The sequence below is a fragment of the Cannabis sativa genome, chromosome X, assembly GCF_029168945.1.
Source record: "Cannabis sativa cultivar Pink pepper isolate KNU-18-1 chromosome X, ASM2916894v1, whole genome shotgun sequence".
Lineage (NCBI taxonomy): Eukaryota > Viridiplantae > Streptophyta > Magnoliopsida > Rosales > Cannabaceae > Cannabis > Cannabis sativa.
In genome coordinates, this window is record NC_083610.1 from 38,674,867 (window position 1) to 38,687,095 (window position 12,229).

At 30.2% G+C, this 12,229-nt stretch overlaps 1 protein-coding gene across 1 annotated transcript; it reads left to right on the forward strand.

Moving 5' to 3' along the window:
- The first annotated feature begins 590 nt into the window (after positions 1-590).
- On the forward strand, positions 591-11,770 carry LOC115719917 (uncharacterized). Its single transcript, XM_030649092.1, has 3 exons — positions 591-838; positions 961-1,108; positions 11,417-11,770. The coding sequence occupies exons 1-3, from the start codon at positions 591-593 to the stop codon at positions 11,768-11,770; spliced, it is 750 nt and encodes a 249-aa protein (XP_030504952.1).
- The last annotated feature ends 459 nt before the right edge of the window (positions 11,771-12,229 follow it).

The window sequence follows — 12,229 nt, forward strand, 5'->3', positions numbered from 1 at the left end:
AAACTCAGTTTTGGTACATATGTTATTTTTACTTAAATTTTTAAAAAACTTACCAAAAAGTCTCAATTCTTGTCATCTAATTGATTTAAGTTCATGAACATATTTATTTCATCATACTTGAGGTATGACAAAAGGTTTGAAATCATAACTATGTCATTCTTTACTTGTCTCTCTTGTTTTCAAGAATTTTGACATGATTTTTCGTAGATTGAATGTTTAACTTGTTTTGACTATATGGCCTTTTATCTTTTTATGCATTTTGAAATTTCTCTATATCTATTGTGCTACATTGATATAAGTCATATCTTGTATGATTAAGGGGGAGAAATATATTTAGTTTGACCTTGCTTCCTATGCCACCCTTTTTGATGAAATCAAGAGGGGGAAATATCAAGAGATTTGTTCGAGTCTTGAAGGAATGATGGGGAAGTTTTGGTGGAAGTCTCAATCTAAGAACACAAGCAAAGGTGTAAGTTGGGTTAGTTGGAAGTGTCTTTGCCAACATAAGAATGTCGGGGGGGTTAGGATTTCGTGATCTTCAGGATTATAACCTCTCTTTTTTAGGAAAACAAGGTTGGAGATTGCTCACAATGGAGAATTCGCTTGTTGGTAAGATTTATAAAGCACGTTACTACTTGAATGGCTCTTTTATTTCTGCTGAATTGGGACAAAATCCCAGCTTTATTTGGAGGAGTATTTGGGCAGCTCAGATGCTAGTTAAAGCGGGTGCGAGACTTTCAATTACAAATGGTTCTTTAGTTAATGTTCTTAAGGATCCGTGGCTACCCCATGACTCTAATCCTTATGTCATAACTGAGAATCAAGGGCTTCAAAATAAGTATGTTGATAGTCTCATAATTGTAGGGGAAAGATCTTGGGATATTGAGCTCATTTCTGATATGTTTTTGGAGAGAGATGTTGGTTTATTTTGAACATTCAGTTGAGTTCTTCTATGGAAAGGGATACATGGTTTTGGAACATGGAAACGTCGGATTTTTACTCGGTTAAAAGTGCTTATAAGCATCTTCAATCGAGTAGAGGAAGTTGGCTTTATTTGGAAGATAATAACTGCTGGAAAAAGTTGTGGCAATTGGCAGTCCCTCCTAAGGTTTGTCATTTCTTGTGGCAAGTGTGTTCTGGTAGTCTTCCAACTAAGGTTCAGCTTCAAACGAAGCATATCAATGTGGATCTTCTTGTTGGGAATTATTTTACCAGGATCTTAGATCTACTCACAAGTATGTTTATTAACATCCTAAATATGAACTTTCTAAAACGATAAAATAAACACATATAAAGTTAAGAAAACCTTACATTGATGCAGCGGAATAAATGTCTCCTTCCACTCAGATCTCTAACCCTTGATTCCTTTCTGTAGCAGAGTATAATCAAGATCTGAGCCCGAATCTCCTTCTTCTTCAAGCTTTGATCCTTCACAGTCTTCCAATCTATGATTGAGTTACTGCTTGCTGTGTGTGGGCACTTACTCTTTCACTAGGGTCACGAAAAAGATGAAGGAAAAGAGGGAGAGAGGTTTCGGCCAAGGTAGAGAGTGAGGGAAGGCTCAGTTTTTCTGAAGAGAGAAATTTCTGTCAGAAAGGCTTATGAAAACTTGTATTTTGACTGAGCCATCACTTTCTATTTATAGGCAACTTACTAGGTTTAAGTTTAGAATTATTTGGCATTAAAATAATGAAAATAATAATTTGAAAAAGCCTTATAAGTGGCCGGCCATAGGTGTTGTAATGGGCCCCACTTAATTTTGCAATTTTATCAAATTTTATCTCTATTTTCTCAAAAATGCCAATTTTCCAATTCTAACCTTTTAAATGCCAAAACTAATTATTTAATAACTAAAATAGATTATTAAATAATATTGTCATTTAATTTAATTATTAATTAGACATATAAAGTCCATTAATAAATAAATAAACCTAGAAACTCTTTTCCTTACAATTTCACCCCTGCTTAGTGAAAATTCATAAAATTAGACATAGTCTAACTTTAGAATTATAATTGATCAATCACGAATCAATTAATGAGTCTTACAAGCAGAATGTTCTCAACTAGAATGGGGACCATGGATCTATATGCTGAGCTTCCAATAAGTGAACCAAATTTACCAAGTAAATTCCTACTTATTAATTCTTCGTTGAATCCACTCTTAGAACTTAGAATTGCACTCTCAGACTTATATAGAGCATATTGTATGTTTCACGATACCAATATACTATCTCATTTAACCATTGTTATAATCTTATTGTGATTTAAAGATCCTCTATATAGATGATTTACATCGAGATGGGATTTCTTTACCGTTCTCACCCCTCAATGTATTTTGCCCCTTAAAACACTTAGCTACCTGTAAATGGTGTTTAGTGATCTAATAATTAGTCAGTTAAACAAGAGCTCATCCATTTACTTCTATTTGCTAAGCTCGAAGGGAATCATCACTTAACTTCTATACACCAGTAGAAGCTATAGATTCCATATTTATGTTCAGCACTCCCACTCAATCATACTATCATGTTCCCAAAATATACGTATCACCCTGACCCAAAAGTAGGCTTAACTAATAAATCAAAGAACATGAATAGCACTCCTGAGTTGAGCCCAAGCATATCAGGATTTAGATTCTTTTAATCTTAAGATCAACTACTGATATTGACTTGGAAAGATATGTATAACGGTAAGTTTGTAATATCTTAACTTAGTTGCAATATCGGTCCAGTCCAATGTATACTCCATACATTCGAAACTAGTATACTTTACTAATGTCCTGGAAAGAACATAACACTTACTCCAAGTGTAAGTACACATCATCGCTGATTATCACATTAGTGTAAATCCAATAACACTGATGAAACAGGGACCAAAACTTTTGATTCATATGATCACAATCACATTCCACTGTGTTGACGATGTAATTGTGAATAAACATATGATCTGGATTTAACTGATTTTGTGTGTATGAATGTAATAAACATATTAAACATATTAAACCATTAGCATGTAAAATTCATGCAAACATCAATCACTTCAAATTTCTTATATTGATAACTAATCAGATTGTAAAGAGTTTTATTTAGGGCATAAAACCTAACAAACTCCCACTTGCACTAATATAAAACAAATTGTGCAAATAGGTCAATCTGATGTCTTGATCTTTAGATCAAGTGTAGTATATTTGAATCCACCCAAACTTCTGGAAACTAGTTCATAAATACTCTTATGAAACATCCTTTACTATATGCTTTACTCATCAAGGGATACTGAAATCTTTACTGTTTTAAAAGTACATCTGAATTAACAGAGGACATATCTCTCATATTGAAAAATATGTAATTGAGATAATACAGTGTAGACTTTTCTTCAGTGATATAACTTTCTGGTATTTTCGAATAGACCAAGTTATAGTTCTTCTCTGGTAGAGCTTGAATTATTATACAATAATTCCTCCACCCCCAAAGTAAGCACCATCTTAAGAATTTCGAAATTAGATGGTGTGATACAAAGACAACTGATACACAGTTCCTTAATATCTGACATATAGATCACTTTCATAAATCCTTCTTGAATATCTTCTAATGTTCCCTATTTGATTACATCTCAGATAGCTCCCACTCAATAGCAGATGTCTGGTTAAAAAATACTTTTAACCTCTGATTGTTTAGAGAGTTACCTAGTTGTGACTTTTGTATTAGTCTGAAACTTTAAGTCAAGACTAAGTCATCAACTTAGCAGACTAGTATTTGAAGTGAAAAATACATGCCAGAGATTAAAGTAATCAAAATTAAGATACCATAAAATTTTATGAGGATTAAGAATTCTTGGTTCAAGTCATTCGAATGGACTGAACTAGAGTTCTTTATCTTATTCTCATAATTCTGATAAGCTATATCTATCCATGTGAATGGATAGATTTGCTTTTCAGTAGTGTTCTTAAGTACCTATCACAATTATCAACCTAATGAAGATGGGTATAGAACTTTAAAATTCTCCCACTCAATTAAGGTAGTGTGAAACTTTAACAAAGAACTTTCAAAGGTATCATACTCTTACTTACAACAGTAAAAACGAAATGGAACATACAATCAAGATCAAGAATTTATATTGACAATAGCTGACTCATTATATTACTTCTATGTTTAAACAAGATATGTGTTTCATAGGGAATTGTGGAATAGACTCCACCCCTAAGAATATACATATAGGGTACTATGGAAAACCTCCACCCCTAAGTATATAGAGATTATGATCCACCCCTAAAGGTTGTAAAGATCATGATTCTCTAAGTGTGATAGAGTTTATGTGGAGTTGAATACTATCCAGAGTTCATTAGATATAAAAGATCGTTGAACTGCATAGTTTTCTTAACTTTTCTCCACCCCTATCAGATCATAAGATCCTTTTATTAAACAAATTCTTAATAATTGTATGAGAATTAACAATTATTAATAAACATAGAAATAATTTCTAGTGTTTATATAATATAACTCTATGAAGAGTTGTATATATTATAGAATTTGCATCAATAATAAAAACACTTACACATACAAACATACAAATATAATGTGGTAATAATTGATGAAGATAAAATTAAATGAAGCTCAATCTCATAAATTGCAATAGTGAATTTCGAAAAAAAAAATAAAACTTTATTAATAATAAAAAAGTATTGCAACAATATGAGAGAAACAGGGATAAATATCCCTAATTAAAATTTGAAATCCAAATTGTCTTTAAACTAAAACAATTAATTCAAATTGAAGAGCTTCATCTTCATCTGGACGATTTTACCCTTTGGTCCAGCTTTCTGATCGAACTCATCTGAGTTCAAGTAGCTTGACCTATAAGAAGAAGAAAACAAATAAACAAAGTTTAGTCCAGAATCATAAATCCAATTGGATAACAATTCACTAAACTCTTAAAGTTTATTAATGGAAATACCTTGTTTCTTTGCAAGAAGTTTAGGACACTGGGGTTTCCAATGACCTTTCTCATTGCAGTAGAAACATTTTCCTTTAAGTGTAGCATCACCAGAAGGAGCAGCCTTTTTCATGGCTTTTGTTCGCTTCTTGGTGTTCTTCCACTTCTTCTTCGATTTGGGCTTTGAAGCAGAGGCGACATTTGCTTCAGGTTTCATCGTCCCATTACCATTACCAGGATTGTGAGGTTTACTCCCTTTCTTCTTGGGTCCTCCAATCAAATTTTCATAAGTTTGAAGGTCATTGACTAATTCATGAAAGTCAATTTCCTTCTTATTCATGACATAATTTGATGTGTATGGTAGAAATGCTGGAGTCAGGCTATTCAAGATAAGACTAACTTGAGTAGCACTGTCCATTTCAGCACCATGATCCTGGGCTTCTTGGAAATAACTGGACATGAGGAGAACATGATCACGCACGTTTTGATGAGGTTCCATCCGTGCGTTAATGTACTTTTTAGTCGCGTCAAAGCGTGACTGAAGTGATGCCTTACCGAATAGCTCATTTAACTTCGTCATAACTTCAGCAGCCTTCTCAGTTTTAGAAAACCGAGTTTTGAGGGTGTCAACCATGCTAGAAAGCATAAAGTATAGAGCTTTGTCATTTGCCTTCTGCCAACGCTCATACTTTTCTTTCACAGCTTTGGATGCATTATCCCCAGGCACTTCAGGTGACGGCTCAGTTAAAACAAACAAGGCACTTTCTCCTATGAGAGCAATATTAATGTTCTCATTCCATTTATTAAAGTTAGATCCATTCAGCTTATTTTCAGTCAACAGTGATAACATGGGATTCATTTTGACAAAACAGGATACTACAAAATAATAGAAATCAACAAATAGAAATTAAATAATGGTTTAACACACAAAATCAATTCAGAAATTATAAGCACATAGCAAGTAGGAATGATATGAGAAAATACTTAAAAATTCAATCCTAAATAATTTCCAAGGTTTTCAACAAGGCGATATCGTTGTCCCGTTTAGGCGAGAGTCAAAGCTACCATCCATTGAATAGAGTTGTCAGCTCATCTAAAATGTTAAACATTCTAGCAACCTTTTATTCGATCAAGATCAGAATCCAGCGTTGTCCCGTTTAGGCGAGAGTCAAGGCTATTCTATCTCATGAGCTTCTACCATTGTTTCGCAATTTGCAAGTCAAATATGGTCGCCACCATTAGGGTGATCTATACCATATAAAACACTTACAAACCACTTATCATGCGAGATTAAACGGTGCGAAATTGCTAATGAACGTTCCTCCATTAGGGAGGATTACTCACTAAAACAAACGCGGTGTAAAACCCACAATGGAGATCGAATATCTTAATAATAATAAAGCTCATTGTTTAAAATGTATTTTCTTATTATTCTAATAAATAAATCTCATTAAATTCTATTTAAGAATTAAAATTCAAAAATAAGAATTTAATATAATATTTATAAAATTATACTAGATGGTGATTGAAATAAAATTAATTATTTCCATCTTAGTAATAATCTTAAATATAAATATTAAGGAAATTAATTTAAGATGAATTAAATAAATAATTAGCAACTTAAAAATTTCCTTTGAGAATATATTTATTGGGTTCGAAAATTAAGTATAAAAACTATACAATTTTCGAAAATAATAAAAATAGAAAAGAAATACTTCAAGCAAAAATATCATCTATCTAGATATTCTTTTGACTAGTTAATTCAATTTCTAATAATATATATATTTTAAATTCACTTATTTTAAATTAATCAATTAAATGAAAAAATCATTGACTTGAGTTGGTCCAAGAATTAATTAAAATAAATAATTAATTTACAACTCAATCTATTTTTCAAAATAAAATTCGAAAATATTGCATAATTAAAATGCAATTTTCGAAATTGATTAATAAAATAAAGAAAAATATATATTTTGAAAATTATTTAAATTTAAGTTGAAAAATTAAATTTCAACCTAAAATTAATTTTCTATTTAATTAAGTGTCATGAAAAATCAATAAATATTTAAGTATCATGATGAAAATCAACTTAGATATTTAGATTTTTCAACTTAATTAATTGTATTAAATTCAAGAAATAAATAATTAAGTGTAGAGAAGCCTTAATTATTAATTTCTATTTAATACTAGGAAAAATATACTTAATAAAATTGTACCAAAATTAATTATTTAAATAATTAATTTCACAAAAGTATAATATTTTCCTATAAGTATTAGAAATAATAAGTAGTCTAGAAATTACTATCTAGAAAATATCTTATTTGACTAAGTATCTTTTAAAAATTTGAAAAATATCTAATTTAAGTTATATAGAAAAAATCTAAAACTTAAATAATTTCAAATCTAGATTTAATTAAATATCACAAATTAAGTTGTAACCACTTAATTTGAAGATATCTTTTAAAGTTAATATTTGAAAAGATATTAACAAAAAAAATATCTAAGATATTCCATTTCAAGTTAATATTTGAAAAGATATTAACTTAAAAAATATCTTAAGAATCTTTAATAACTAATGCCTAAGATTCCTCAACTTGATTTAAAATTTAAATCAAATATTCAAATTTAAGTTAGTTAAGAAAAATCAGTTGATACAACTAATTTATAACTTAAATAGGAATATTTAATTAAATAAGCTCCAGAAAGAATCTTAGTTAGTTAAAATTCTATATTTAATTAAATACAAGAAAAATACAAATAGTTTATCTAGAAATAATATCTAAACTAAAAGTGTTTTTCTTAAAATTAACTTTAAAATATTAAAATGAAAATAAATTTTCATATATTTTAAAAGTTAATTATGTTGCTAATTCAATTTTATTAGGTCAAACTAATATAATTAACCTAGTACAGTTATTCAAATCGAGCAAATGGGCCTTCACAATTGGGGTAGTTCATGTGAGGGGGTCTTTGGGTTCGGTATGTCGTACCCACTTCTATGGCACCCAACTCTCACACAAGGCCCAAAAGAGAGGAATTTAACCTTAAAATGAATAACTGTTATTAATTGAATAGGTCCAATAACTAAATGGACCTAAATAAAATCTATCATGGTGTGACATTTTATTTAGCAACAACCTATATGCATCTATATATAATAAAATAAACATATAGGCTCACACAGGCACACTTTGGATGGATCCTATCATGTTGCTAGGTCATACACAGATGAAAGAAGATTGTAAAATTTACCTGTTACAAATTATTTACTTGACCAAGGGAGCCATCAGATCATTAGATCTGGCAAAAAGTAACCATGGCTATTTGCAATCAAGTAATAATAGGTTTTTAAAACTTACATACAAGCTAAAAAACACATACTCCTGCAACAAGGTTAGCTGGATAGTTGGAAGTAGGATTTATTTAATTTTAAATAAATAATTTCGAAAAATAAATAATTAAATAAAATATTTTAATTAATTTCGAAAAAATAAAAAAAAATTTAATTAATTTCGAAAAAATAAAAAAATAAAAATATTTAAAATTTCGAAATTATTTTAAAAAAAATTTAAAATTAAACCTACTATTTGAAAAATTAGGTTTCAACCAACCTAAATATCATTTCAAAATTTGCTAACTACTTTTTAAAAAATTAAATGTTATTTTAAAAATAAAAATTAAATAAAAATTAGAAAAGATAAATAAAATATCTTTTCAGATTTTTAAATTTAATTTAAATAAATAAAATAACAAAATTTAAAAGTTAGCAAAATATCTTATATCTATTTAAAATTACATGATTATAAATATCTTATTTTAAATTTAAATAAGGTCAAAATATCTAAAAAGATTTAAAAAATCTTAATAGATAAGATATTTTTAAAATATCTTAAAAGATAAGATATTTTTAAATATCTTAAAAGATATTATAAATATCTTAAAAGATATTTTAAATATCTTTAATAAAAAAATCTGACCTTAAATTTAAAAAAAAATATAATCAAATTTAAAAATAAGATAGATTTTTAAGCAAAAAGATAAATACTAGTTCTATTCAAATTCAAATTACACTAATATCTTGAATTAAAATAAAAAAAAAATTAAATTAATTCAAAATGATAATTAGAATTGAATTAGGAATAGTAATAGTATATATATAAAACCATACAAAAAATTGGAAGTTAATTCCATGAAAAAGTATGAAAAATTGAAGAAAATTGAAAAAATTCGAAACTGTACGGACAGTTCTGCGATCGCAGGAAACTATCAAGACAAATGTTCCGATTTTGTCAAATCTTCAAAAAATCATAACTAATTCAAATAAAATCCAAATTGAGTTCTGTAAAAGGCTAACTTGCTTAATTTTTTCCATACTATCCAATAAAAATAATTCCAGAACCGAAATAACAATTATTTTTCACGAAAATTTCATAATCATCAATCAATCATCAAATAACACTCAATACAACATAATACCATCCAAAGAACATACAAACAATCGTTTTAAAGTCCAAATTACATGTAAGTAAATCAATTACCATGGCTCTGAGGCCAGTTGTTGGGAATTATTTTACCAGGATCTTAGATCTACTCACAAGTATGTTTATTAACATCCTAAATATGAACTTTCTAAAACGATAAAATAAACACATATAAAGTTAAGAAAACCTTACATTGATGCAGCGGAATAAATGTCTCCTTCCACTCAGATCTCTAACCCTTGATTCCTTTCGTAGCGAGTATAATCAAGATCTGAGCCCGAATCTCCTTCTTCTTCAAGCTTTGATCCTTCACAGTCTTCCAATCTATGATTGAGTTACTGCTTGCTGTGTGTGGGCACTTACTCTTTCACTAGGGTCACGAAAAAGATGAAGGAAAAGAGGGAGAGAGGTTTCGGCCAAGGTAGAGAGTGAGGGAAGGCTCAGTTTTTCTGAAGAGAGAAATTTCTGTCAGAAAGGCTTATGAAAACTTGTATTTTGACTGAGCCATCACTTTCTATTTATAGGCAACTTACTAGGTTTAAGTTTAGAATTATTTGGCATTAAAATAATGAAAATAATAATTTGAAAAAGCCTTATAAGTGGCCGGCCATAGGTGTTGTAATGGGCCCCACTTAATTTTGCAATTTTATCAAATTTTATCTCTATTTTCTCAAAAATGCCAATTTTCCAATTCTAACCTTTTAAATGCCAAAACTAATTATTTAATAACTAAAATAGATTATTAAATAATATTGTCATTTAATTTAATTATTAATTAGACATATAAAGTCCATTAATAAATAAATAAACCTAGAAACTCTTTTCCTTACAATTTCACCCCTGCTTAGTGAAAATTCATAAAATTAGACATAGTCTAACTTTAGAATTATAATTGATCAATCACGAATCAATTAATGAGTCTTACAAGCGTAATGTTCTCAACTAGAATGGGGACCATGGATTTATATGCTGAGCTTCCAATAAGTGAACCAAATTTACCAAGTAAATTCCTACTTATTAATTCTTCGTTGAATCCACTCTTAGAACTTAGAATTGCACTCTCAGACTTATATAGAGCATATTGTATGTTTCACGATACCAATATACTATCTCATTTAACCATTGTTATAATCTTATTGTGATTTAAAGATCCTCTATATAGATGATTTACATCGAGATGGGATTTCTTTACCGTTCTCACCCCTCAATGTATTTTGCCCCTTAAAACACTTAGCTACCTGTAAATGGTGTTTAGTGATCTAATAATTAGTTAGTTAAACAAGAGCTCATCCATTTACTTCTATTTGCTAAGCTCGAAGGGAATCATCACTTAACTTCTATACACCAGTAGAAGCTATAGATTCCATATTTATGTTCAGCACTCCCACTCAATCATACTATCATGTTCCCAAAATATACGTATCACCCTGACCCAAAAGTAGGCTTAACTAATAAATCAAAGAACATGAATAGCACTCCTGAGTTGAGCCCAAGCATATCAGGATTTAGATTCTTTTAATCTTAAGATCAACTACTGATATTGACTTGGAAAGATATGTATAACGGTAAGTTTGTAATATCTTAACTTAGTTGCAATATCGGTCCAGTCCAATGTATACTCCATACATTCGAAACTAGTATACTTTACTAATGTCCTGGAAAGAACATAACACTTACTCCAAGTGTAAGTACACATCATCGCTGATTATCACATTAGTGTAAATCCAATAACACTGATGAAACAGGGACCAAAACTTTTGATTCATATGATCACAATCACATTCCACTGTGTTGACGATACTGTAATTGTGAATAAACATATTAAACATATTAAACCATTAGCATGTAAAATTCATGCAAACATCAATCACTTCAAATTTCTTATATTGATAACTAATCAGATTGTAAAGAGTTTTATTTAGGGCATAAAACCTAACACTTCTTTGCACATTCTGTAACAGAGACTATGAGACTATCTACCATGTGCTGTTGGGCTGCCATTTTTCTAGCTCCTACTGGTTTTTTCTCCAACAATCGTGCCTGCTGCTGGTGCGATGGAAGATTTTGCCACCTGGTTTTTTGGCCTGTTAAAAGGGAATCAAGTGGACGTAGCGGTGGATGCTGCTATGATCAGGTGGAGTATATGGAAAACTTGCAATGAGTTGCTATGGCAGAAGAAAAATTGGGCTGGTTTGGATGTAATGAAGTCATCTACATCAGTCCTTGTAAATTGGAAGATTGCGAATTTTGAGTCGCCTCATGCTTATTTTGCTACGGGTGATGTTACTAATAGCAATCTTTGGGTTAAACCAGATCATTTTACTGTCAAGGTGAACGTCGATGGAGCCATTTTTAAAGCGTAGCAGAAGTTTGGATTTGGTTGGGTGGCTCGGGATAGTTATGGTACTCTTATTGAAGCTATTTCGGGGAGTAGGTTGGGTTGTGTTCTTCCTAAAATCGTTGAGGTAATTGGTATCAAGGAAGCGTTAAGTTGGATAAAGAGTAAAGGTTGGGATAAGGTGGTTGTTTAATCGGATGCTTTAGTTGTTGTCCAAACAATAAAAAGGTCAATTCATATTCCATCTCAATTCGGATTGTTGGTGGAGGACTGTCGTTTAATTTTATCTACTTTAAATAATGTCCAAATTTCTTTTGTTAATCGTTCTGCTAATAGGGCCGCCCATTGTGTTGCTAAGGGGTCTTGTTTTTCGTCAGATCGTACGTACTATGAGCATAATGCTCCTTCCTCTTTACGAGATATTGTAATTGTGGATGCAAGTTGATTATCTATGATAAATTCCTTTATTCAAAAAAAAAGGGAG